Raw genomic sequence first — 24,293 nt, forward strand, 5'->3', positions numbered from 1 at the left:
ATTTCTCTTCATATGACAAGGATTAAAAAGGATTTGCCAGTAGATTGTCGACTTGATTCATGATGATGACTGCTAGCTAAGATTTTGAAAGTATGATGTTGACATGATCAGTCCAATCAAAGCTACTGTACATATAACGTGATTTGATGTCATTTTATCTGTGGCCAATGACCTTGAGTCTTCTTGGATGGGCATTTCTAATGTAACTCTCTGGCAGCACCTAAAGGGCTAACATTTTCTAGCTCTACCCTTAGACTTGGCGGTGACATTGTGTCCCCATGAGTGACAGAACACTGAGCCAATCATGGCATAACGCTCCGTGTTTTCTGCTGGCTTGCCCCACCACCACAGAAAGCACAGAGCTAGGCTGAAACACCTGCTTTTTGGAGCTGCCTTACTCAAGTAAACAAAAAATAGACGATGTTTGTATGCGGCTTTATTAACTCAATGATATGTACTTTTTTTTTTTACATTGGTTGCAAACTGATATGTGACACAGTCTAACTTTCTCAGGCCTATTCTATATACTGTACAGTTAGTGAAAGTCTAAAACACCCCTTGCACAGTCTTCACATTTTGCTGTCTTGAAACTAAATCCAAAAAGGGAATAAATATATTTTTTCCCTACTGATCTACACAACCTACTCCACATTCTCAAAGTCATTATAAAAAAGTATAATTTAATCCCAGCTACCACATCTTGTTCCTTAAAAGTTATGGGACCGTACATTTTTTATTTCCCATTGGTTCTGGGAACAAAGTCATACAGTGCATTCGTAAAGTACTCAGACCCCTTGACTTTTCCCACATTTTGTTACGTTACATTTCTTTCCCCCATCAATCTACACACTATACCCCATAATGACAAAGCAACAAAAAAAATACAGAAATATAACATTTACATAAGTATTCAGACACTTTACTCAGTACTTTGTTGAAGCACCCTTGGCAGAGATTACAGCCTCGAGTCTTCTTGGGTATGACACTACCAGCTTGGCACACCTGTGTTAAGGGAGTTTCTCCCACTCTTCTCTGCAGATCCTCTCAAGCTCTATCAGGTTGGATGGGGAGCGACGCTGCACAGCTATTTTCAGGTCTCTTTCCAGAGATGTTTGATCTGGATCATATCCGGGCTCTGGCTGGGCCACTCAAGGAGATTCAGAGACTTATCCCGAAGCCACTCCTGCGTTGTCTTGGCTGTGTGCTTAGGGTTGTTGTCCTGTTGGAAGGTGAACCTTCGCCCCAGTCTGAGGTCCAGGTTATCGTCAAGGATCTCTCTGTACTTTGCTACGCTCATCATTGCCTCGATCCTGACTAGTCTCCCAGTCCCTGCCGCTGAAAGACATCCCCATAGGTGCCTTTTGGCAAACTCAAAGTGGGCTGTCATGTGCCTTACTGAGGAGTGGCTTCCGTCTGGCCACTCTACCATAAAGCCCTGATTGGTGAAGTGCTGCAGAGATGGTTGTCCTTCTGGAAGGTTCTCCCATCTCCACAGAGGAACTCTAGAGCTCTGTCAGAGTGACCATCAGGTTCTTAATCACCTCCCTGACCATGCCCTTTTCCCTCGATTGCGGCCAGCTCTAGGAAGTGTCTTGGTGGTTCCAAACTTCTTCCATTTAAGAATGATGGAGGCCACTGTGTTCTTGGGGACCTTAAATGCTGCAGAAATGTTTTGGTACCCTTCCCCAGATCTGTGCTTTGACAAAATCCTATCTCGGAGCTCTACAGACAATTCCTTCGACCTCAAGGCTTGGTTTTTGTTCTGACATGCACACATCTGTCAACTGTGGGACCTTATATAGACAGGTGTGTGGCTTTCCAAATGATGTCCAATCAATTGAATTTACCACAGCTGGACTCCAATCAAATTGTAGAAACATCTCAAGAATTATCAATGGAAATAGGATACAGATGAGCTCAATTTCGAGTCTCATGGCAAATGGTCTGAATACTTATGTAAAAAAGTTCCGTTTTTTAGTTGTAATAAATGTACAAAAATGTTTAAAAGCCTGTGTTCGCTTCATCATTATGGGGTATTGCATGTAGATTGATGAGGAAATGTTTTAATTTAATCAATTTTAGAATAAGGCTGTAATGTAACAAAATGTGGAAAAAGTCAAGGCCTCTGAATACTTATTAACGCTTGTTCGCTTGCCGGTGCAAGTTAAAAAAAAATATTCGTACAAGAATAATATACATTTACGTTGTCCGATGGACAAAAGCAACAATATCAAACAATTAGGCTACTCCGATCAGAATTGGATCAGTATCCTCCGAATGCAAAGTGTTGCACACTGTTGTCCCAATCTCTGCAGAACGCATCGGAGTATAATTATTGTAGGCCTGCATTGACAGGCTACAGCGGCCTTTCAATCATGGAGTCGCAAGATGCGTTTTTGAGATAAAAGCATGCCTAGTTTAGTTTTGGTCAGCAATGAAAATTCTGGAAGAGTCATGGTGTGTCCGTCACCTGCGTGTGCCAGTGGGCCGTTGCCAGAGAGAGAGAACGAGAGAGAGAGAGACATTGTGCTGCAGGTAAAATAATTATATACAAAAAATCAAATCACATTTTATTTGCCACATGCGCTGAATACAACAGGTGTAGTACACCTTAGCGAAATGCTTACTTACAAGTCCTTAACCAACAATGATTTAAAAAATAGATCAGTAAAAAATTTAAAATAAAAGTAACAAATAATTAAACAGCAGCAGTAAAACAACAAGCAAGGCTATATACAGGGTGCACCAGCACAGAGTCAATGTGCAGTCGAGGCAATTGAGGTAATATGTACATGTAGGTAGAGTTAAAGTGACTATGCATTATAAACAGTAGCAGCAGCGTAAAAGAGGGGTCTGGGTAGCCCTTTGATTAGCTGTTCAGGAGTCGTATGGCTTGGGGGTAGAAGCTGTTACGAAGCCTTTTAGTCCTAGACTTGGCACTCTGGTACCGCTTGCCGTGTGGTAGCAGAGAGAACAGTCTATGACTAGGGTGGCTGGAGTCTTTGACAACTTGTATAGCCTTCCTCTGACACCGCCTGGTATAGAGGTCCTGGATGGCAGGAAGCTTGGCCCCAGTGATGTACTGGGCTGTACGCCCTACCCTCTGTAGTGCCTTGCGGTCGGAGACCGTGCAGCTGCCATACCAGGCAGTGATGCAACCAGTCAGGATGCTCTCGATGGTGAAGCTGTAGAACATTTTGAGGATCTGAGGACCCATGCCAAATCTCTTCAGTCTCCTGAGGGGGAATAGGCTTTGTCGTGCCCTCTTCACGTAGTGTGTTTGGACCATGATAGTTTGTTGGTGATGTAGACACCAAGGAACATGAAGCTATCAACCTGTTCCACTATAGCCCCGTCGATGAGAATGGGGGCATGCTCGGTCCTCCTTTTCCTGTAGTCCACAATCATCTCCTTTGTCTTGATCACGTTGAAGAAGAGGTTGTTGTCCTGGCACGACACGGCAAGGTCTCTGACCTCCTCCCTATAGGCTGTCTCATCATTGTCGGTGATCAGGCCTACCACTGTTGTGTCATCGGCAAACTTGATGATGGTGTTGGAGTCATGCCTGGCCATGCAGTCATGAGTGAAGAGGGAGTACAGGAGGGGACTGAGCACACACCCCTGAGAGGCCCCTGTTGAGGATCAGCATGGCAGATGTGTTGTTCCCTACCCTTACCACCTGGGGGCGGCCCGTTAGGAAGTCCAGGATCCAGTTGCAGAGGGAGGTGTTTAGTCCCAGGGTCCTTAGCTTAGTGATGAGTTTTGAGGGCACTATGGTGTTGAACGCTGAGCTGTAGTCAATGAATAGCATTCTCACATAGGTGTTGTCCAGGTGGGAAAGGGCAGTGTGGAGTGCAATAGAGATTGCATCATCTGTGGATCTGTTGGGGCGGTATGCAAATTGGAGTGGGTCTAGGGTTTCTGGGATAATGGTGTTGACATGAGCCATGACCAGCCTTTCAAAGGACTTCATGGCTACAGACGTGAGTGCTACGGGTCGGCAGTCATCTCAGTGTTCTTGGGCACAGGGACTATAGTGGTCTGTATTACAGACTCAGTCAGGGACTGGTTGAAAATGTCAGTGAAGACACTTGCCAGTTGGTCAGCGCATGCTCGGAGTACACGTCCTGGTAATCTGTCTGGCCCTGCGGCCTTGTGAATGTTGACCTGTTTAAAGTTCTTACTCGCATCGGCTACGGAGAGCGTGATCACACAGTCGTCCGGAACAGCTAGCGCTCTCATGCATGTTTCAGTGTTACTTGCCTCGAAGCAAGCATAGAAGTAATTTAGCTCGTTTGGTAGGTGCGTGTCACTGGGCAGCTCACGGCTGTGCTTCCATTTGTAGTCTGTAATAGTTTACAAGCCCTGCCACATCCAACGAGCGTCGAAGCCGGTGTAGTACGGTTCAATCTTAGTCCTATATTGATGCTTTGGCTGTTTGATGGTTTTTCAAAGGGTATAGCAGGATTTCTTATAAGCTTCCGGGTTAGAGTCCCGCTCCTTGAAAGTGGCAGCTCTACCCTTTAGCTCATTGTGGATGTTGCCTGTAATCCATGGCTTCTGGTTGGGGTATGTACGTACAGTCACTGTGGGGACGACGTCACCCATGCACTTATTGATGAAGCCAGTGACTGATGTGGTGTCCTCCTCAATGCCATCGGAAGAATCCCGGAACATATTCCAGTCTGTGCTAGCAAAACAATCCTGTAGCTTAGCATCTGCTTCATCTGACCACTTTCTTATTGACAGAGTCACTGGTGCTTCCTGCTTTAGTTTTAGCTTGTAAGCAGGAATCAGGAGTATAACATTACGGTCAGATTTGCCAAACATAGGGCGAGGGAGAGCTTTGTACGCCTCTCTGTGTGTGGAGTAAAGGTGGTCTAGAGTTTTTTTTCCTCTGGTTGCACATTTAACATGCTGGTAGAGATTAGGTAGAACGGATTTCAGTTTCCCTGCATTAAAGTCCCCGGCCACTAGGAGCGCTGCCTCTGGATGAGCGTTTTCCTGTTTGCTTATGGCCGTATACAGCTCAGTGAGTGTGGTCTTAGTGCCAGCATCGGTCTGCAGTGGTATATAGACAGCTACGAAAAATATAGCTGTAAACTCTCTTGGTAAATAGTGCGGTCTACAGCTTATCATGAGATACTTTAACTCAGGTGAGCAAAACCTTGAGACTTCCTTAGATTTTGTGCACCAGCTGTTGTTTACAAATATACATAGGCTGCCGCCCCTTGTCTTACCAGAGGCCACTGTTCTATCCTGCTGAAAAAGCTTAAAACCCGCCAGCTGTATGTTAATCATGTCGTCGTTCATCCACGACTCGATGAAACATAAGGTATTACAGTTTTCAATGTCCCGTTGGTAGGATATACGTGCTTGTAGTTCGTCTATTTTATTATCGATTGATTGTACGTTGGCTAATAGGACCGATGGTAAAGGTAGTTTACCCTCTCGGCGACGCCTCCTTACAAGGCACCCGGACCGTCATCCATGATATCTCCGTCTTTTCCTCCTGTCGGGCGTCCGAAGTAAATCCTTCCCGTCCGGCTCGTTGAAGAAGAAGAATTCCTCCAGTACGGGGTGAGTACGGGGTGAGTAATCGCTGTCCTGATATCCAGAAGCTCTTTTCGGTCATAAGACACGGTGGCAGAAACATTATGTACAAAATAAGTTACAAATAACGCAAAAACATACACAATAGCACAATTGGTTACAGGATTGTAAAATGGAAGCCATCTCATTCGGCGCCATTATGCTCAGACTAACTAGATAGGCAATTCAAAACATAGTGCAGTTTGGCTGGTTCTCTCGCTAGTTAACTATTAGCATGTATCAATGTCATTGTCAAGTCCATGTCCTAAAATAACTTTCCACTGGCACTCGTGTATATCTGCAAATGGCAGACACACAGTTGATACGGGTGCGCAGTTGATGAAACCAATGCTGCATACGCTGGTTGTAAAGCAGTCTCTCCACTTCTCAAAATTTGCTAGGATTCTCCTTTAATCAATACTATGTAATTCTGACAAATTAAAATAAAATACAAATCTTAGAATAGCCTAATTGACAAGTAAATAAACATCTTAGTTAGCTACCTTAGCCATTTGATCCCTGGTTCATTGAATGAGGGAATTATTTTATAAAGACAAAAAGTATTTGATTGTAATTGTAATGTTGCAGGGTGTGCATGCTTTTGATCTAGCCCTGCTCGAACACACCACATTGTAAAAAAATCAGCTGCTCAACAGGACCTTGATAAGCTGACTGGTGACTTTGAGCAGGGTTGAATCAAAAGCCTGCACACCTGGTAGCTTTCCAGATGGAAAGTTGACGGACCGTGTGTTTTATACAGTAGTCAATCAGTGCAGTATTTTACTTTGTGGGGGGTTAAATGCCTTGCTCGAGGTCACAACGGCAGGATATACTGTATAATACATGGGATCCGAGACTAGCAGCCTTCCTTTGTCAATACCAGTGATAATAATTATTTTATGAAGTGTTTCCTTGCATCATACAACACAATTTTCCATCACCTGTTTGGCCCATGGTGTTACAGACTTTAAATTGGGAACAAGTGACTTGAGCTTTTGGACAAGCCCTGCATAAGTTTCCTGACCGGTAAAACTGAATGTTTTTTTAAACGTTCTGAGAACGGAGGTGAACATGTCGCCAGTTCTGGAAACTTAAATGTTTTGGTTGCAGGGAAGTGTTTTAAAAATGTTTTACTATGGTCCTCGGAAGGTTTTATTAACGTTAAGAGTCTCTCATTCCTCAGAGACACACTCGTAATTATATTCTTAAATCCTTAGTCTTAAAAGTCATGCTTCACTCAGCTGTCAGATATACAGCAGGCTACCCAATAGAGCACTGTCGTACCCTCAGTGGGTATGTTAACACCCTTTAATGCTACAATATGTGTTAGAGCTGCTGCCATCAGGATTACCTTTACAGATTCAGAAAGAAACACCATACCAGCATATTTTGGCGACGCCAACATTCGTAAAGTTAATTTATTTGACAACCAATCAAATGACAATCAGGATGAAAAAAAAACCAGCTGAGCAGGACAACCATTCAGGATCAGGAGGATACAGTCAGTCAGTCAATCAGTTAATGCTGCACAGTAGTGTTTTAATAACAATACAAACAATAATTATGAATAGATCCACCATTGAGCACAAAAACATATGTAGTCTATCAAACTATGGGAGAGAGAACACCTCACCTATAGTCTGACAATCAGTCACACACAACCGCATGCTGTTGTATTGTGATGGAAAAACCTACGACTATTTGAAACACTGTAGCCTATTATACATAATTCAATTTCACCTGAAAAAGCTAGGTAAAACAGCATGGGCAGTACCATTTTGAAGTAGTCCATTTTCTTCACGATTGGCTGATCCCTCCTGATCACCTGGTTGGACATGACTCCAAGAGTCACCAGGAGGGATCAGCCAATGAATTTGGAAATTCCACCCAGTTGACTACATTAAAATGGTGGAAGCCCTCAATGTCACTGCCAATGCTAAGACGGTCTCTTCTTTTACCTCTGTCTGTTAAAATGTTTCTGTATGTACAGCAACTGTGTGGGCATCCTACTGTATTTGACAATATGTCTACATCTTACGACATTGGTACTGAGAGACATGGTGCTTCTACAACAGCCATACTACATACAGTTCAATTAAAAGTATGTGTTTTTCTTATAATTTCAGCAATAAAGGTTTCTTCGAAACAGAACATCTTCAGTGCAATTGGCAAAGACAAAATGAAATGTTTAATGGAAATTTGATCAGGAAGAAACAGTAACATACATATATTCAGCTAGACGGTCATTGAACTGTACGTAGCTACATCACTAGCATGCAAAGTCAGGTCCAGCACTCATCATAAGGCATTTTCTCCATGTAAAAGCTGCCTCTGTCACTAGGGAATCCAGTTTAAAGTGCAAAGTTCACAGATTAGATAGTTTGACCTACAGCACTACAATGTAAAGAGCTACATTTACTATACAAGGAACAGGAGATGAGTGGACAGAAAGGTGTAACAGGTCTAACAACACATTAACAGCAGAACTGTTGTTGTTTAGTTCCTAAGAAATGTACCCACATGAAAAAAATAAGTTTACTATAGAATACTACAGTACTTACTATACTACACAATGTAGTATCCCCCGATCTTGTGTAGTACTTACTATAGAATATTGTAGTACACTAGAGTAAACACTACAGTATTATCTGCCAAAAAAACACTGTAGTGTTCATCTGTTACTGTGACTTGTTATTGGCTTCGTTGGAAGGATAGAGAGCTGCATGATGCTGATTACATTGTTCTTCATGAGAAGGAGGAAGAGGAGTTAATGGACTGGGTTGTAAACTGGGTCTGATCATTAGTTTGGTCTTGGGGTGATGACTGAATACACAAGCACACACGAATGCACACACGAATGCACGGACGAACGCACACAATGACAAAGTTACTCAGTAAACATGAACCTTGTAAAAATTGACAAGTCAAACGGACAATCCGGTAAACTACTGGCATGGGTTGACTTGACAGAGACAATACATAGTAAAAACAAAACCTACAGAACACTGCATATTGGGCAGTTAACACTAATCACAATATGACATTTTGTCAGTGACAGACATCAACTGGTTATGACACTGACACATATAGAGCACGCCCAGTTTACACTAGCACAGTTAACACTAGCCGTTTACACTAGCACAGTTTGGGAGTCAGTTTACACTAGCACAGGAAGGAAGGAGTCTCACAATGTCACGGGTACAGAAGGTGTCACAGCACCGTCCAGGTACAGAAGTCATTTATCAAAACACAGAATATGGGCTATCTTCAGATGGGGCTATTTCAGCCTGGAAGGCCAGTCTGTTTCGGAGTTGGCTAAACTGGACTCTAGACTGCCTGATCTGGCTAGTTCAGAAAACCTCAAACCATCATAAGACTTAGAATTATTGCCATTGTACTTAGTTTTGCGACAATCTGTAAGAGCATGAGCTGAAAGTATGAGCCCCAGACACACCGGCAGAGACGTATTCTTAGGAAGCTACTTCTGTAACCAGTATCTACTGTCCAGTCCAGGCTCGTCTCTCTCCACTCACATACAAAGGGCTAACAACCATTACGATGACGTCACCAGTATGGAAAGGATGAGGAGGATCTGATATAATAACGTGGCACTATCGTTGGACTAAACACACTGACTGTAGTTGTAATAAAGGATAATAATGGCAGTACGATTACAGGGAGGGGGTTATGTCGCTAATTTGCGTTCCCTCCTGCAGCATCTCTCTGGTGTATTACAGACGTTAAGATGTCTGAGGGAACTACACACTATATCATCTCTAATGTCTCTGGTTTTAAAACGGCTTGTGTGGCATCGATATGAGTCACAAACATTCATTCTAGTGTCAAAATTGATTACAAAGTGTAAATAGGATAAAACCTAGTTTATGAAGTGAATAGGTCACGACTTCCTGAAGGGTTGGGTATGGATTAGGGTCATGCCCACTAGCAGCCAGAACCTCCAGACAGTGAGACAGACCTGCCAATTACGCAGCACCTCAGACTTGTTTACATCAGACAACCCGTCACCAATGTTATGTTGAAATAACCATTGGCCCTAAGCCCTTTAAGGACTGGCCACATGAGGATGTGTTTGAAAGTGTCAAACCCCCGAGTCTGCCACTTTTTTGGGGCAAAATGAGAATTGAGACGATCTTGTATCCCATCTGCAACTCAATTTTGAGTGACTTGATAAGCTGATTGTGGCCTGGCTGCTCAATATGCCTTCTAGCTACTACTTGCTAGCTTCATTGACAAACAGAGTTGTAATTTAGCTGGAAAGTGATTTTGGGCACTGAAAAACAGTTTGAAGTTGTAGACAAGTTATTGTTCTCAGAAATCAGTCCTGAGCGCGCAGCCAGACTTTCCCGACTCGATAGACTGTATGCAGTGCACGGACTAGTTTTCATGCACATTTATTTACTTGAGATATACTGCACCAAATACCTTAGCTAGATCTAAATTGCATGACTAAATTAATTACAGATGTTTTTATTGATCTTAAATAAAATCGGACTATTTTGAAGAAGCTGTGTTATTGTACAGTGACTCAGGAGGGACAAACAGTACCTGTCAGGGTACGATTAAGTGAACGTAACACACCCACATCAAACCACACCCCTAAGACAACTCTCATTTGACTTCAGTCGTGGCCACTAGCGTTTCTTAATGAGCAATCTTCAAAATGAGGCTACATCAGGAAGTGCAGTCACCCTTTAATATGTCTGAGGGAACTACTCCCTAGATCTTCATCACTCTCCTCCACTGCGCTCTGTCTGGCAGTAACTCTAAACATAATATTACAATCTCTTTACAGGCCATCCCTGTTCCAGTCACAGTCCGTCCTGATTTGATGCCATGCTGGTTAGTTCTCAGTGGGCTAGCTCACAGAGGTCTTATATATATATATATATACTCTTAAAAATACTAGTAGATATTTCCCTTAACTACGGCTAGTCAGTGCAATCTAAAATTATATTTATAGATCTATACACAAAAAAATAAACAAATTTACATCATGTTTATAGCTAGATATGTAATGTACTTCTCTGTATACACACACAATCTTAATTTGACCCTGCTTCTCACAGCAGGAAAATAATCCAACAGGAAATGTGAATTATGTGGATTATAATTATTGGACATTTTTGTAGGGGTTGATACATTTTTCGTTAGGTCGAATCAAATCTCATTTTTAAGTGGAAATTACAAACTTTAGAAGCCTTTTTAAACCTTGAATACACTACAATTACCATTTCCTGCGACAACCAAGAGATAAAATTAAGATAGCAGATCTGTATATGACAAATAATAATGTGGGTTGGTTAATTAGTCTATATGGGTCGTTCAACAAAATGAGCACCTTTTGAAATTGTGCACCAATATTCAATTTTAAAAACCTGTTATATTCAACGAAGTGCCCTTTATTATAGACCATATGGAGAACTAAATAAACATTTTTGTATATGAATAAAGACTTGCTAAAGTGCCAAAACTCAGCATTTTGACATGTCCTTCCATGCACCCTCTGACTTCCAGGAAGATTTTAACCTACTTAACTCCACAAAAGTTATCACCATCAAAGCCCTTGTTGCTTTGACAAAGTCATTTCTGAAGATGATCATTTATTTATTTCATGTGATTAATTTGAAGGTAAAAAAAAATGTCTCTCATTTTATGGTTAACCCTGTTATGTGAACTGAATATGGTGAAACTATTCCTTCAAAGAAAAAACGACTCTTTTTGGCCATTACCTGGTGTTTTCTGGTAGAAAACTGAGCAGGTCCAGCATAACAAGTCAAGCCTGTGACCCATATAGACAGGCTAGAAATGTTTTAACAAAAAGATTTGAAGCTTCCATGCACAAGCTTGTTGCACACAACAAGCTTCCAATTCCCCTGTAACGGGATTTATGGCTGATTTAAGATGAAATCGTCAACCCTGTTACTTTATTTGGCACTTAATAGGCACTTACTATATACAGTATTATTATATTTTTTTATCTCTTGCTCTTTACAACAATGTTAAAATTAGGTGAAATCATACGTTTTTTTTAACCAAGTTCCACATCTCAAAAGGCACCGTATTGATGGAACGACCCATATGCTAGTGTTTGAGCATGTAAACATAACTGTACACTCTTCAGATCCTTACAAAGTGGGAAAGCTATGACTGGTTTTATGAATGGTTGAACTGGTTGAATCTAGTTCTGCTGGAGTCACCTGTAGGGCACTCTCACATTTCCGAGGACAGCACACACATCACACACTTTAACCTTTGCAGTCAAATCATGGATTAAAATATACAACATTTAAAAAGCAAGGGGGTAAAAAATACAAAATGAAGATAATTTGGGTCAGCATCAAAAGCACTCCTGGCTAACACACAGCGATACAAAAAATACTTTGGAGTTCTCACCCCAGAGACTTAAAATAAAAACCTAAAAAGACATGAAAAGCATCAAGCAAACACAATGCACCGTTGATTTAGAACTGAATGGTCTGAGCAGGGAGTGGGGATAGTGTTTCAGAAGTAGTCATCCCACTGAAAACTAAAACACTAGATTACCTACATTTTTCACTACAGCTTCCATTGTCAGGTACTTAACATTATCCCTTTCCAGGACAGAAAAACAAAATAATGGCAATACAATAAAACGAATGAGAACATTTGATTTTGTTACATTTGGCAATTAGCCATTTTGTTGTTGATGCACTTTGGGTAGTAATGCATCCAGTGAGGGATAAACTAGGACAACGTCTAGACACTAGTAATGGGCTCAAGGGTGGTGTTTAGAGTGGTGGGCATGCAGCAAGTTAATCAGAGGAAAAGGAGAAGGTTAAAACTGGGGATCACTATGTTCTCTCCTCCCTGTTCTATCTATCCTCAGTCCATCCATTGTTCTTCTCCACGGTCTTTCTGGCTACAGTCTAATCCAAGCCGGTGGCAGTCATATTGGAATTTTTAGGATGGGGGAGGGGTCGAGCAAAGGGTGAAGGGTCAATAGCTCACACTGCTGCCTTTTTGTTTTGTCTGCGATCACAGTGCAAAAAACACATTGTCAGTCATGTCAGTAGCTCTTGACAGAATGAGAATATGGAGCAGGGGGAACAGGTCAGTGTCTGTAGTTGTTTTAACACTGAGGACTGCTGTAGCTCCACACCCCCTGTTCCCCTCTCCTCCTAGGGTGACCCCTGACCTTTAGGGCTAGTAGACACAGAGGTCAGGGAACTTCATTTCGTAGACGGGCACCGAGCGGCTCTGGGTCTGGCCGTAGCCTGATGAGATGGTGCCAGACGGGCTGGGAGGGGGTCTGGGGAGGGCAGAGAGAGAGAACTTCATCATCAAGAACATGGGGGAGGTGTTCTAAAACATTCAAAATTATGTTGCTCAAGTCATAGAGTGTGCCAGATATTTACCAGGAAAGGTTGGAGGGTACAATTATATCCTACTAAGTGCCTACGGGAATCCTCTGTTCTCTTGGCATGTGGACTGGCATACATTACAGTGGTGAGAAGTATGTATGTGTTTATGTGGGTGGGGAGGGGGCGAAGGTATTCATTCCAATTGATGCTGTTCAAGTCATAGTGTGTCTACTTGTGCCCATACCAAGAGCCAAAAGAACTCCAGTATACACCCAACATTCTGATATAATTGTACCTTCCAACCTGGCCTGTTAAAAATTTGCAGTTTGGCATTTATTCAGATGAGTAATCTACCAGAGGCAGCACTGTAGTGTTCAATAGCTGGCACAGCCACCGTGCCAGCTGTAAACCTAACCCTAATACTTAGCCCTAACCTTCAATTAAGACCAAAAAGCACATTTACGATATAGCCAATTTTTACTCTTGAGGAAACGGCTAAATTCTGCCTCCAGGGCAAGACCCTGCCAATAAACGCTAACCTCTGTTAAATATCTGCCTCCTGAGCAACATCATTTGGAATGTTATTGAACACCATCCCCCCTCCACCCACACAAACACATACACACTCCTCATATCTACAATGTACACTCACCTCCATATGTATTTGGACAGTAAAGATAATAAAAATGTGTCTCTACACTCCATTTTGGATATGAGGCTACAGTAAAGAATCTCACCATTTATTGGAGGGTATTTTCATAAGTACTGGGACACATTCACTCAGTGTATTAACCTCTCTTGGGTAGGGGGCAGTATTTTCACGGCCGGATGAAAAACGTACCCAAATTAAACGGCCTACTACTCGGGCCCAGGAACTAGAATATACATATTATTAGTAGATTTGGATAGAAAACACTCTGAAGTTTCTAAAACTGTTTGAAAGATGTCTGTGAGTATAACAGAACTCATATGGCAGGCAAAAACCGGAGAAAAATCCAACCAGGAAGTGGGAAATCTGGTTCTTGTCAGTCTTTTCAAATCTAACACACAGTGACTTAGGGTTCATTTTGCACTTCCTAAGGCTTCCACTAGATGTCAACAGTCTTTAGAACCTAGTTTCAGGCTTTTGCAGTGAACAGAGAGCGAACAAGAAGGCCGGGAAGTTGGTGAGGTATCTGTGTTCCAAAACGTTTTTCAAGACATTGGAATCGTCCGGTTGGAATATTATTGAAGTTTTATGTTAAAAAGGCCCTAAAGATTGATGCTATACAACGTTTGACATGTTTCAACGAACGTAAATATAACTTTTTTTTAAACTTTTCGTTGTGAAATTTTGGGCGTGCTTCCTACATTTGGAGTAGCTTACTGGACGCGCAAACAACAAGGAGGTATTTGGACATAAATTATGGACTTTATCGAACAAAACAACATTTATTGTGGACCTGGGATTCCTGGAAGTGCCTTCTGATGAAGATCATCAAAGGTAAGTGAATATTTATAATGCTATTTATGATTTTAGATGACTCCAAAATGGCGGGTATCTGTATTGCCTGGTGTATGTTTCTGAGCGCCGTACTCAGATTATTGCAAAGTGTGCTTTCCCCGTGAAGCCTTTTTTAAATCTGTCACAGCGGTTGCATAAAGGAGATGGTTATCTATAATTCTTTGAGTAACAGTTTAATATTTTATCAATGTTTATGATGAGTATTTTTGTAAATTGTTGGGACCACTGGCAGTATTGGAGGCAAAATATTTTCTGAACATCACGCGCCAATGTAAAATGCTGTTTTTGGATATAAATATGAACTTTATCGAACAAAACATACATGTATTGTCTAACAATGAGTCCTAGGAGTGTCATCTGATGAAGATCGTCAAAGGTTAGTGCTTAATTTTAGCTGAATTTCTGGTATTTGTGACCCCTCTCTTGCTTGGAAAATGGCTGTGTGGTTTTTCTTGTGTTGTACCTGTCCTAACATAATCTAACTTTATGCTTTCGCCGTAAAGCCTTTTTGAAATCGGACAATTTGGTTGGATTAAGGAGAGGTTTATCTTTAAAATGGTGTAAAATAGTCGTATGTTTGAGAACTTTGAATTATGACATTTTGTTGTTTTGAATTTGGCGCTAGCGTCCCACCTGCCCAAGAGAGGTTAAAGAAGTCAAAAGTTAAGTATTTGGTCCCATATTCCTAGCAGGCAATGCCTACATCAAGCTTGTGACACTACAAACTCGATGGATGCATTTTGCAGTTTGTTTTGGGTTACATTTTCACCCTAAGGAACTGAATAGTGAATGATATCTGAAGAAATGTTCTGAGTGAGTGGATAAGATGTTTCTGAACACTTCTAAAGTGACAATTACATCATAGCAGCTTCTGATTGGACTATTCTTTCTTTTCTTCTTGTTTCTTACCGGATTGTGATCTCAAAGATCTGATTGAGTTTGCTCTGCAGCAATGTGGCCTGTAAAGAACAAGCCGAGACCAGCATCAGAGTCAGAAAAAGAATGAAGCCACAAAATAAAAAATACAAAAGTAAGATAATGGATTGAAAAACTCAACAGTGATATTTAAATCATGCAACGACATAATTTAGGTTCTTTAAACATGGGGTAGAATTATATATTTTTTTACCCTGGCACCGCAGTGGGCAGCTATCTCCTCGAAGGGGGCCTTCTGGAACTTCTCCACCACCTGCCTCCTGCGCTCTCTCTCCTGCTCCTCCATCCCCACACTGTCCACTGAGGAGTCACACACACTTCGGTATTGTTGTACCGCTGATACAATCACTATGTCCTTGGAGGGACAGATTGATAACGGTCCAATAGAACACTTTACTGTCTGCTAACTCAATGTCCTGCTGCCTGACCAAATGACTCATGAGTGACACAGCGCTGATTGGTACTTACCGATGGCGTTCTTCAGAGTTTCAAATGTGATCTCCTCTGCTGGAGTCCTCTGTAGAATGAGAGAGAGTGAGGGACAGAAGAGACGGGGGACATTTTTGGTGTGCATGTGTTTGTGTTTCTCCTTACCTCCTCTTTCTCTGGGCTGTTCCTAGACTCCACCTCCACCTGTAGTGAGATGGTCTCTCCAATGCTCTTCCTCTTGGACAGACGGTCCTCGTCTAGAGAGAGCACAACAATTTATCTGAACAATGACCCACGATGAGTACAATGGCTTGGGAATAAAGGGGCAATCTGGGATTCAATCGACAACAAAGTGGTCACCCAGTGACAAAGGTACAGTACACACTATTAACTCAGGTGCATTGTAGAAGAGGTGCAATTCACCTCTTTTCTATTTCCATTCACTCTACAGGCATGGATCAAAAACACAGGCTGCGTGCATCGCTGTTCCAAAGGTTAACCATTTCAGTTGGATTACTCCTCATCACCCCTCCTTATTGAAGCTCCAGATCTTAGTAAGAGTTGAGCACATGTTCTCGTGCATGTTGAAAGGTGTGTGTTACCTGTGAACTGTGGGATGTAGGGTGTGGCCAGCCTGTCTGTGTTGTAGCCGCTGCCCCCCAGGACTTCTGTGATCTTAGACTGCTGGAACAGAACATCCCCCTCCAACTTCTCCAGAGAGGCAGGGAGCCTGGAGACGGGAAAGAAGAGACGGAGAGCACAGAGACCGAAGACAAACGGTAAGAGAGATGGGGAGAAGAGAGATGAAAGAAGAGGGGGACAGGACGGCGACAGAAGACATGGAAAGACAGAAGGAAGATCAGAGAAAGACTAAACGGGAGGAGACGTCTCCATTTACTCCAGATCTTATTTACTCCACATCTTAAAAGACTGGAGAGATGAAGTATGAAAGCAATATATGGAGGAAAGTAACCCTGCATCCATAAGCTGCACCGCTTTCATCTGTAGAGTTCACAAAAGCCTTGAGGAAGTTCACAGAGCGACAAACAGCAAAGAGCACACAGATACACACACAGAACTTAGAACAGCTCTCTTTAAACGCGTCACGAAAAGGAAGGAACGGTCTGTTAAAAGCTGTGTTGACTGTGGCTGAATGCTTCAAAAATCATAAGTGAAATGTCTTTCTAATGGAAAGAACACAAGAGGGCTGTGGGAAGAGCAAGAACCCAGACTACTACTCCTATTCACTGAGTAGTGCTGAGCGATTAGTGACTTGGGTTGAATGCTGTAACACAGAATAAAACGATGAATAAAAGTCCCATGATGGTAGTGACTGCCCATTACTGCTTATCACTAATTAACCATCATTTATTCACATTACTTTACGAAAATATTTCAGTTGTAGTGTATATTACATTTGTTTTAATTGCATTATTTCATTCCAAGTCTTTATCTCTTATCTGTAGAGCTGTTGCCTATGCTGTCTGACAAAATCATAATTTTGTAGTTCTTCAAAGTAAATAAGGCATACTTTTATGATCATGTACTTTCAGGTAGATACCTCACGGAGCAACAGCTGATCTCTATCGCCTCAAAATCGCACATTCTTCTGTTTCTTCCGTAGGAGCCATAAAAGAAACACAGATCAGACAAGTAGATGCACAATGGATTATGCTCATTGTAGTTAATTACCACATTTATGCGATAAACTATGTAGAATATTGGCCTGTTGGAAACTCCCATCGCACAGTTCAGGCTGGATCTGATTTATCTGTAGAGAAACTGTGCAATGTGTGAATTAAGCTTGCAGCAAAAAAGAGAACGAAATGGAATTCAAAATAATTTAACCAATGTCGGTAAATTAGTTGTTTAAATTTTATTTTTTTTAAATAACATTTTGGTTAATTGCTCAGAACTACCACTGAGACCCATAGTAAGAGCTAGAGACCTATAATACACTGCTCAAAAAAATAAAGGGAACACTTAAACAACACAATGTAACTCCAAGTCAATCACACTTCTGTGAAATCAAACTGTCCACTTAGGAAGCAACACTGATTGACAATAAATTTCACATGCTGTTGTGCAAAAGGAATAGACAACAGGTGGAAATTATAGGCAATTAGCAAGACACCCCCAATAAAGGAGTGGTTCTGCAGGTGGGGACCACAGACCACTTCTCAGTTCCTATGCTTCTTGGCTGATGTTTTGGTCACTTTTGAATGCTGCCGGTGCTTTCACTCTAGTGGTAGCATGAGACGGAGTCTACAACCCACACAAGTGGCTCAGGTAGTGCAGCTCATCCAGGATGGCACATCAATGCGAGCTGTGGCAAGAAGGTTTGCTGTGTCTGTCAGCGTAGTGTCCAGAGCATGGAGGCGCTACCAGGAGACAGGCCAGTACATCAGGAGACGTGGAGGAGGCCGTAGGAGGGCAACAACCCAGCAGCAGGACCGCTACCTCCGCCTTTGTGTAAGGAGGAGCAGGAGGAGCACTGCCAGAGCCCTGCAAAATGACCTCCAGCAGGCCACAAATGTGCATGTGTCTGCTCAAACGGTCAGAAACAGACTCCATGAGGGTGGTATGAGGGCCCGACGTCCACAGGTGGGGGTTGTGCTTACAGCCCAACCCCATGCAGGACGTTTGGCATTTGCCAGAGAACACCAAGATTGGCAAATTCGCCACTGGCGCCCTGTGCTCTTCACAGATGAAAGCAGGTTCATACTGAGCACGTGACAGACGTGACAGAGTCTGGAGACGCCGTGGAGAACGTTCTGCTGCCTGCAACATCCTCCAGCATGACCGGTTTGGCGGTGGGTCAATCATGGTGTGGGGTGGCATTTCTTTGGGGGGCCGCACAGCCCTCCATGTGCTCGCCAGAGGTAGCCTGACTGCCATTAGGTACCGAGATGAGATCCTCAGACCCCTTGTGAGACCATATGCTGGTGCGGTTGGCCCTGGGTTCCTCCTAATGCAAGACAATGCTAGACCTCATGTGGCTGGAGTGTGTCAGCAGTTCCTGCAAGAGGAAGGCATTGATGCTATGGACTGGCCCGCCCGTTCCCCAGACCTGAATCCAATTGAGCACATCTGGGACATCATGTCTCGCTCCATCCACCAACGCCCCGTTGCACCACAGACTGTCCAGGAGTTGGCAGATGCTTTAGTCCAGGTCTGGGAGGAGATCCCTCAGGAGACCATCCGCCACCTCATCAGGAGCATGCCCAGGCGTTGTAGGGAGGTCATACAGGCACGTGGAGGCCACACACACTACTGAGCCTCATTTTGACTTGTTTTAAGGACATTACATCAAAGTTGGATCAGCCTGTAGTGTGGTTTTCCACTTTAATTTTGAGTGTGACTCCAAATCCAGACCTCCATGGGTTGATAAATTGGATTTCCATTTATTATTTTTGTGTGATTTTGTTGTCAGCACTTTCAACTATTTAATAAGATTATTTCATTTATTCAGATCTAGGATGTGTTGTTTAAGTGTTCCCTTTATTTTTTTGAGCAGTATATAATAACATACAGTGCCTTCAGAAAGTATTCATACATTTTGTCGATTTAAAAAAAATCATAATAATTCTCACCCATCTACACATAATACCCCATAATGACAAAGTCAAAACATATTTATTTTTTGGCAAATTTATTGAAAATTAAATGCAGATATATATAATCTACATAAGTAGTCACACCCATGAGTCAATACTTTGTAGAAGCACCTTTGGCAGTGATTACAGCTATGAGTCTTTCTGGGTAAATCTCTAAGAGCTTTGCACACCTGGATTGTACAATATTTGCACACTATTCTTTAAAAAAATCCTAAAGCAATTTTCAAGTCTTGCCATAGATTTTCAAGCCAATTTAAGTCAAAACTAACTTGGTCACTCAGGAACATTCAATATTGTCTTGGTAAGCATATCCATTGTATATTTGGCCTTGTGTTTTAGGTTATTGTCCTGCTGAAAGGTGAATTTGTCTCCCAGTGTCTGTTGGAAAGCAGACAACCAGGTTTTCGTCTAGGATGTTGCCTAGATGTCCACCACCATGCTTGACTAGTACTCAGTGTTGTGTTGTTTGCCCCAAACATTACACTTTGTATTCAGGAAATGAAGTCCATTTCTTTGCCACATTTTCTGCAGTTTTACTTTAGTGCCTTTTTGCAAACAGAATGCATGTTCTGGAATATATTTTTTCTTAGCTTCCTTCTTTTCACTCTGTCATTTAGGTTAGTATTGTGGAGTAACTACAATGTTGATGATCCATCCTCAGTTTTCTCCTATCACAACCATTAAACTCTAACTGTTTTAAAGTCACCATTTGCCTAAAGGTGAAATCCCTGAGCGGTTTCCTTCCTATGAGGCAACTGAGTCAGGAAGGACGCCTATATCTTCATAGAGTCTGGGTGTATTGATACACCATCCAAAGCGTAATTACTAACTTGACCATACTCAAAGGGATATTCAATGTCTGCTTTCAGATTTGCCATAACAAAAGGGGTTGAAAACTTGACTAAGAACATTTCAGTTTTAAATTTGTATTAATTTGTAAACATTTCTAAAAACATATTCCACTTTGACATTATGGGGTGTTGTGTGTATGCCAGTGATACAAAATCGCAATTTAAACCATTCAAAATTCAGGCTGTAACAAAACAAAATGTGGGAAAAGTCGTAGGGTGTGAATACTTTCTGAAGGCACTGTAGACGTAAAGAAATCACTAATCACACAAAATTAATAATAAACTTCACAAATGACTGTCAACGCAACAAATGTGAGCAAGAAAAAGGAGCTAATCGTAGACTACAGGAAAAGGAGGACCGAACACGCCCCCATTCACATTGACGGGGCTGTAGTGGAGCGGGTCGAGAGCTTCAAGTTCCTTGGTGTCCACATCACCAACAAACTATGATGGTCCAAACACACTAAGACAGTCGTGAAGAGGGCGTGACAATGCCTATTCCCCCTCAGGAGACTGAAAAGATTTGGCATGTGTCCCCAGATCCTCAAAAAGTTCTACAGTTGCACCATCGAGAGTATCCTAACCAGGTTGCATCACCGCTTGGCATCCGTAAGGTGTTACAAAGGATAGTGCGTATGGTCCAGTACGTCACTGGGTCCAAGCTTCCTGCCATCCAGGACCTTTACACTAGGCAGTGTCAGAGGAAGGCCAAAAAAAATGGTCAAAGCCTCCAGCCGCCCAAGTCATAGACTGTTCACTCTGCTACCGCAAGGCAGGTGGTACCGGAGCGCCAAGACTAGGTCCAAAAGGCTCCTTAACAGATTCAACCCCGAAGCCATAAGACTGCTGAACAGTTAATCAAATGACTACCCAAACTATTTGCATTGATCCCCACACATTTTGTTTTTGTACACTGCAGCAACTCACTGTTTATTATCTATGCATAGTCACTTGTACCCTACCTACATGTACATATTATCTCGAGTAACCTGTACCACTGCACATTGACTCAGTACTCCCTGTTTATAGCCTCGTTATGGTTATTTTATTGTGTTACTTTTTTTAACTTTTGTTTATTTAGTAATTTTCATAACTCTTAACTATGGCTTTACAATGATGGTGAAAACTAGGGAGAAATTGTGGGTTTAAGTGGGTTAAAATCTTCCTAGAAGTTACACAGGGTGCAATATTGGGGAAACATTTCTACTTAAAATATCAAAGGGACGCAAAAGGCACTCTTAGTAGAACAAACCATACCTACATATACAAAAATATAAACACAACATGTGCTGGTTTCATGAGCTGAAATAAAAGATCCCAGAAATGTTCTATATGCAAAGAAAGCTTATTTCTCGTAGATTTTGGGCACAAATTTGTTTACATCCCTGTTATTGAGCATTTCTCCTTTGCCAAGATAATCCATCCACCTGACAGGTGTTGCATATGAAGAAGCTGATTAAAAGGCAGGATAATTACACAGGTGCACCTTGTACTGTGGACAATAAAAGGCCACTCTAAAAATGTGCAGTTTTGTCACACAACACAATGCCACAGATGTCTCAAGTTTCGAGGGAGCGTGCAATTGGCATGCGAACTGCAGAAATGTCCACCATAGCTGTTGCCAGAGAATTTCATGTTAATTTCCCTACTATAAGCCGCCTCCAATGTCATTTTAGAGAATTTGGCAGTATGTCCAACCGGCCTCACAACCGTAGACCACGTGTAACCACATAAGCTCAGACGATCCCGCAGGTGAAGAAGCCAGATGTGGCTTCTTCACCTGCGGGATCGTCTGAAACCAGCCACCCAGACAGCTGATGAAAAAGAGGACTTTTTCTGTCTGTAATAAACCCCTTTTGTGGGGAAAAACGAATTCTGATTGGCTGGGCCTTGCTCCCCAGTGGGTGGTCCTATGCCCTCCAAGGCCCACCCATGGCAGCACCCCTGCCCAGTCATATGAAATCTATAGATTAGGGCCTTATGCATTCTCTCGGATTTGTTTTACACTTTTTTGGTTACTACATGATTCCATGTGTTATTTCATAGTGTTGATGTCTTCACTATTATTCTACAATGTAGAAAATAGTAAAAATAAAGAATAACCTTTGAATGAGTAGGTGTGTCCAAATATATATATTATTACATATTTCTGCCGAGACGCGTTTTAATTGGATTGTCATTGACTCAATGACTGGAAGTCTATGGGAAAAGCTAGCATGTCATGGTGCAAACGCTATTACCAATGACTCCCCCCACTACCCTTGCTGTCAAAAAACCTAGGGGAAACACTGCTTTACCTATACCAATCTTAACAAATACCAAAGTGATGTAAACCTACTTGGGGTTTTCAATGAAGACGTCCTCAGGGAGAAGGAAGGGTACCTCCTTCTGTCTCATCTCAATCACCTAGGAGGGAGTGAGCAACACACAAGTCATTCATTAGTGGAGATCTACATCTTCACATTGCAGGCAGAGAGTGGTCTGATGCACACAGGTACCTCGTGTATGTGCTGACAGAAGGTGGGGACGGTGGTGAGTTGACAGATGAGGTTGAGGTAGGCAGCAGAGAGGGCATGGACAGCACAGCGGTTATACACTGACAGAGACTCCTCATTGGTTTGAGCCAACTCCTACAGGAGAGAAAGAGATTACACTGATAACCTTGGTCCTGGGAGGCTTAAATGTGAGTGTGTGTGTGTGTGTGTGTGTGTGTAGTTACGAGTATATATGTGTGTGTGTGTGTGTGTGTGTGTGTGTGTGTGTGTGTGTGTGTGTGTGAGTGAGTATGTGCGTGTGTGTGTACCTGCAGGGCCAGGGCCAGTCTGATGAGGTCCACCACCACCTCTTCGTTGGCCAGTTCCATGCTGATGAGGGCCAGCAAGGTATAGAGTGTCTCAAAGTGCTGCGGACCACTGCTCTGCTCCTTACATGCCAAGTAGATGTGGCGGTACAACTGCTGTGCATGCTGGGAAATAGAGAAAGAGAGGAGAGTGATGCATGAGGGGGTGGCACACAGAGAGGAGAGTGAGGCAGGAGGGGTGGCACACAGATGGAGAGAGGGAGAGAGAGAGAGAGAGAGAGAGTGAGGAAGGTGGAGAGAGAGCAAGCTGGTGATAGAGAGGTTTACCTTCTTCATGAAAAGGTTGTCCTGTCGAGAGCACTTATCCACTTTCAGCTTGAGAACAGAGATATCTGATATAATGCTGTAGGAGGAGACAGGAGACTAGCATTATTATATGGACAGATACAGAGAGAGTGAAAGCATAGCGCAGTGCTTCTGTAAGGACACGTCAAGAAGACAAGATGCCTCAAAATGACAAGTGCAAGCCTGAGGAAAGAATGATAGTGAGAGAGAGAGAGAAGGGATGACTGAATCAAAGAGAGACAAAAGCCTGACAGTGAGAGTGAAAGATAAGGACAGAGGGATAGAGAGAAGGTCTGTCTGAGGGGCAGAAATAAAGACAGATTGGGGGGAAGCGAATGAGAGAAAAAGTGAAAGAGTCACACAATGAAAAGCTTGGCCTGAGGAGTGTTCTGACCTGATGCTGGAGAACTTGGGTGTGTTGTCGTGTCTGTCTATAACACTGAGGAGGATGGTGAGCACCAGCAGTCTGACCTCCGGGTCCTCCATCAGGGAGAAGGACAGCAGCGGCTCCAGGAACGAGTTGGGCAGCGCCGTCAGCATGTTGGTGGTCTGGAACCCTGTCGTCACCTGGGGGAGAGGGAGGAGAGAGCGTGGGCAGGGGAGGGACGAGGAGGATGTGGTAATGGAGGAAGAAAGATTTAAAGAAAGAGGAAGATTGATGTGGGCCAGTTGACAGAAACCTGCACATGAACACAGAGTTTGGTGACTACTGAGAAGTCTCTAATGTTAATGTCTCACCTGAACCAGTGACTTCAGCAGCATGATCTGGATCATCCTGATCCCTTCACAACCCCTTCAAATAAAAAAAACTTGTCAGGAAAGTGTGAGTGTGCACGTGAGTGTGCGCGTGTGTGTGTG

At 42.6% G+C, this 24,293-nt stretch overlaps 1 protein-coding gene and 1 long non-coding RNA gene across 4 annotated transcripts in view; one reads left to right on the forward strand and one right to left on the reverse strand.

Annotated features, from left to right (window-relative positions):
* Nucleotides 1-5,503: 5,503 nt before the first annotated feature.
* On the forward strand, nt 5,504-17,151 carry LOC145879877 (uncharacterized). Its single transcript, XR_014392731.1, has 2 exons — nt 5,504-5,591; nt 16,014-17,151. It is a non-coding gene; the product is annotated as an uncharacterized LOC145879877 (long non-coding RNA).
* The window catches only part of LOC106608035 (protein EFR3 homolog B), a 74,829-nt gene continuing 57,515 nt past the window's right edge, over nt 6,980-24,293 (reverse strand). For all 3 annotated transcript variants that reach the window (XM_014205695.3, XM_014205693.3, XM_014205696.3), the window contains 12 exons: nt 24,174-24,228; nt 23,830-24,002; nt 23,418-23,493; nt 23,094-23,255; nt 22,789-22,920; nt 22,629-22,696; nt 16,425-16,552; nt 15,988-16,079; nt 15,862-15,910; nt 15,587-15,693; nt 15,367-15,416; nt 6,980-12,901 (listed from right to left, as the gene is read on the reverse strand). In XM_014205695.3, the coding sequence (XP_014061170.1) occupies nt 12,796-12,901; nt 15,367-15,416; nt 15,587-15,693; nt 15,862-15,910; nt 15,988-16,079; nt 16,425-16,552; nt 22,629-22,696; nt 22,789-22,920; nt 23,094-23,255; nt 23,418-23,493; nt 23,830-24,002; nt 24,174-24,228 (1,198 nt within the window). In that variant the 3' untranslated portion in view covers nt 6,980-12,795. The remainder of the gene's footprint in view (nt 12,902-15,366; nt 15,417-15,586; nt 15,694-15,861; nt 15,911-15,987; nt 16,080-16,424; nt 16,553-22,628; nt 22,697-22,788; nt 22,921-23,093; nt 23,256-23,417; nt 23,494-23,829; nt 24,003-24,173; nt 24,229-24,293) is intronic.

Source organism: Salmo salar, chromosome 06 (genome assembly GCF_965601325.2).
Source record: "Salmo salar chromosome 06, fSalSal1, whole genome shotgun sequence".
Taxonomy (NCBI): domain Eukaryota; kingdom Metazoa; phylum Chordata; class Actinopteri; order Salmoniformes; family Salmonidae; genus Salmo; species Salmo salar.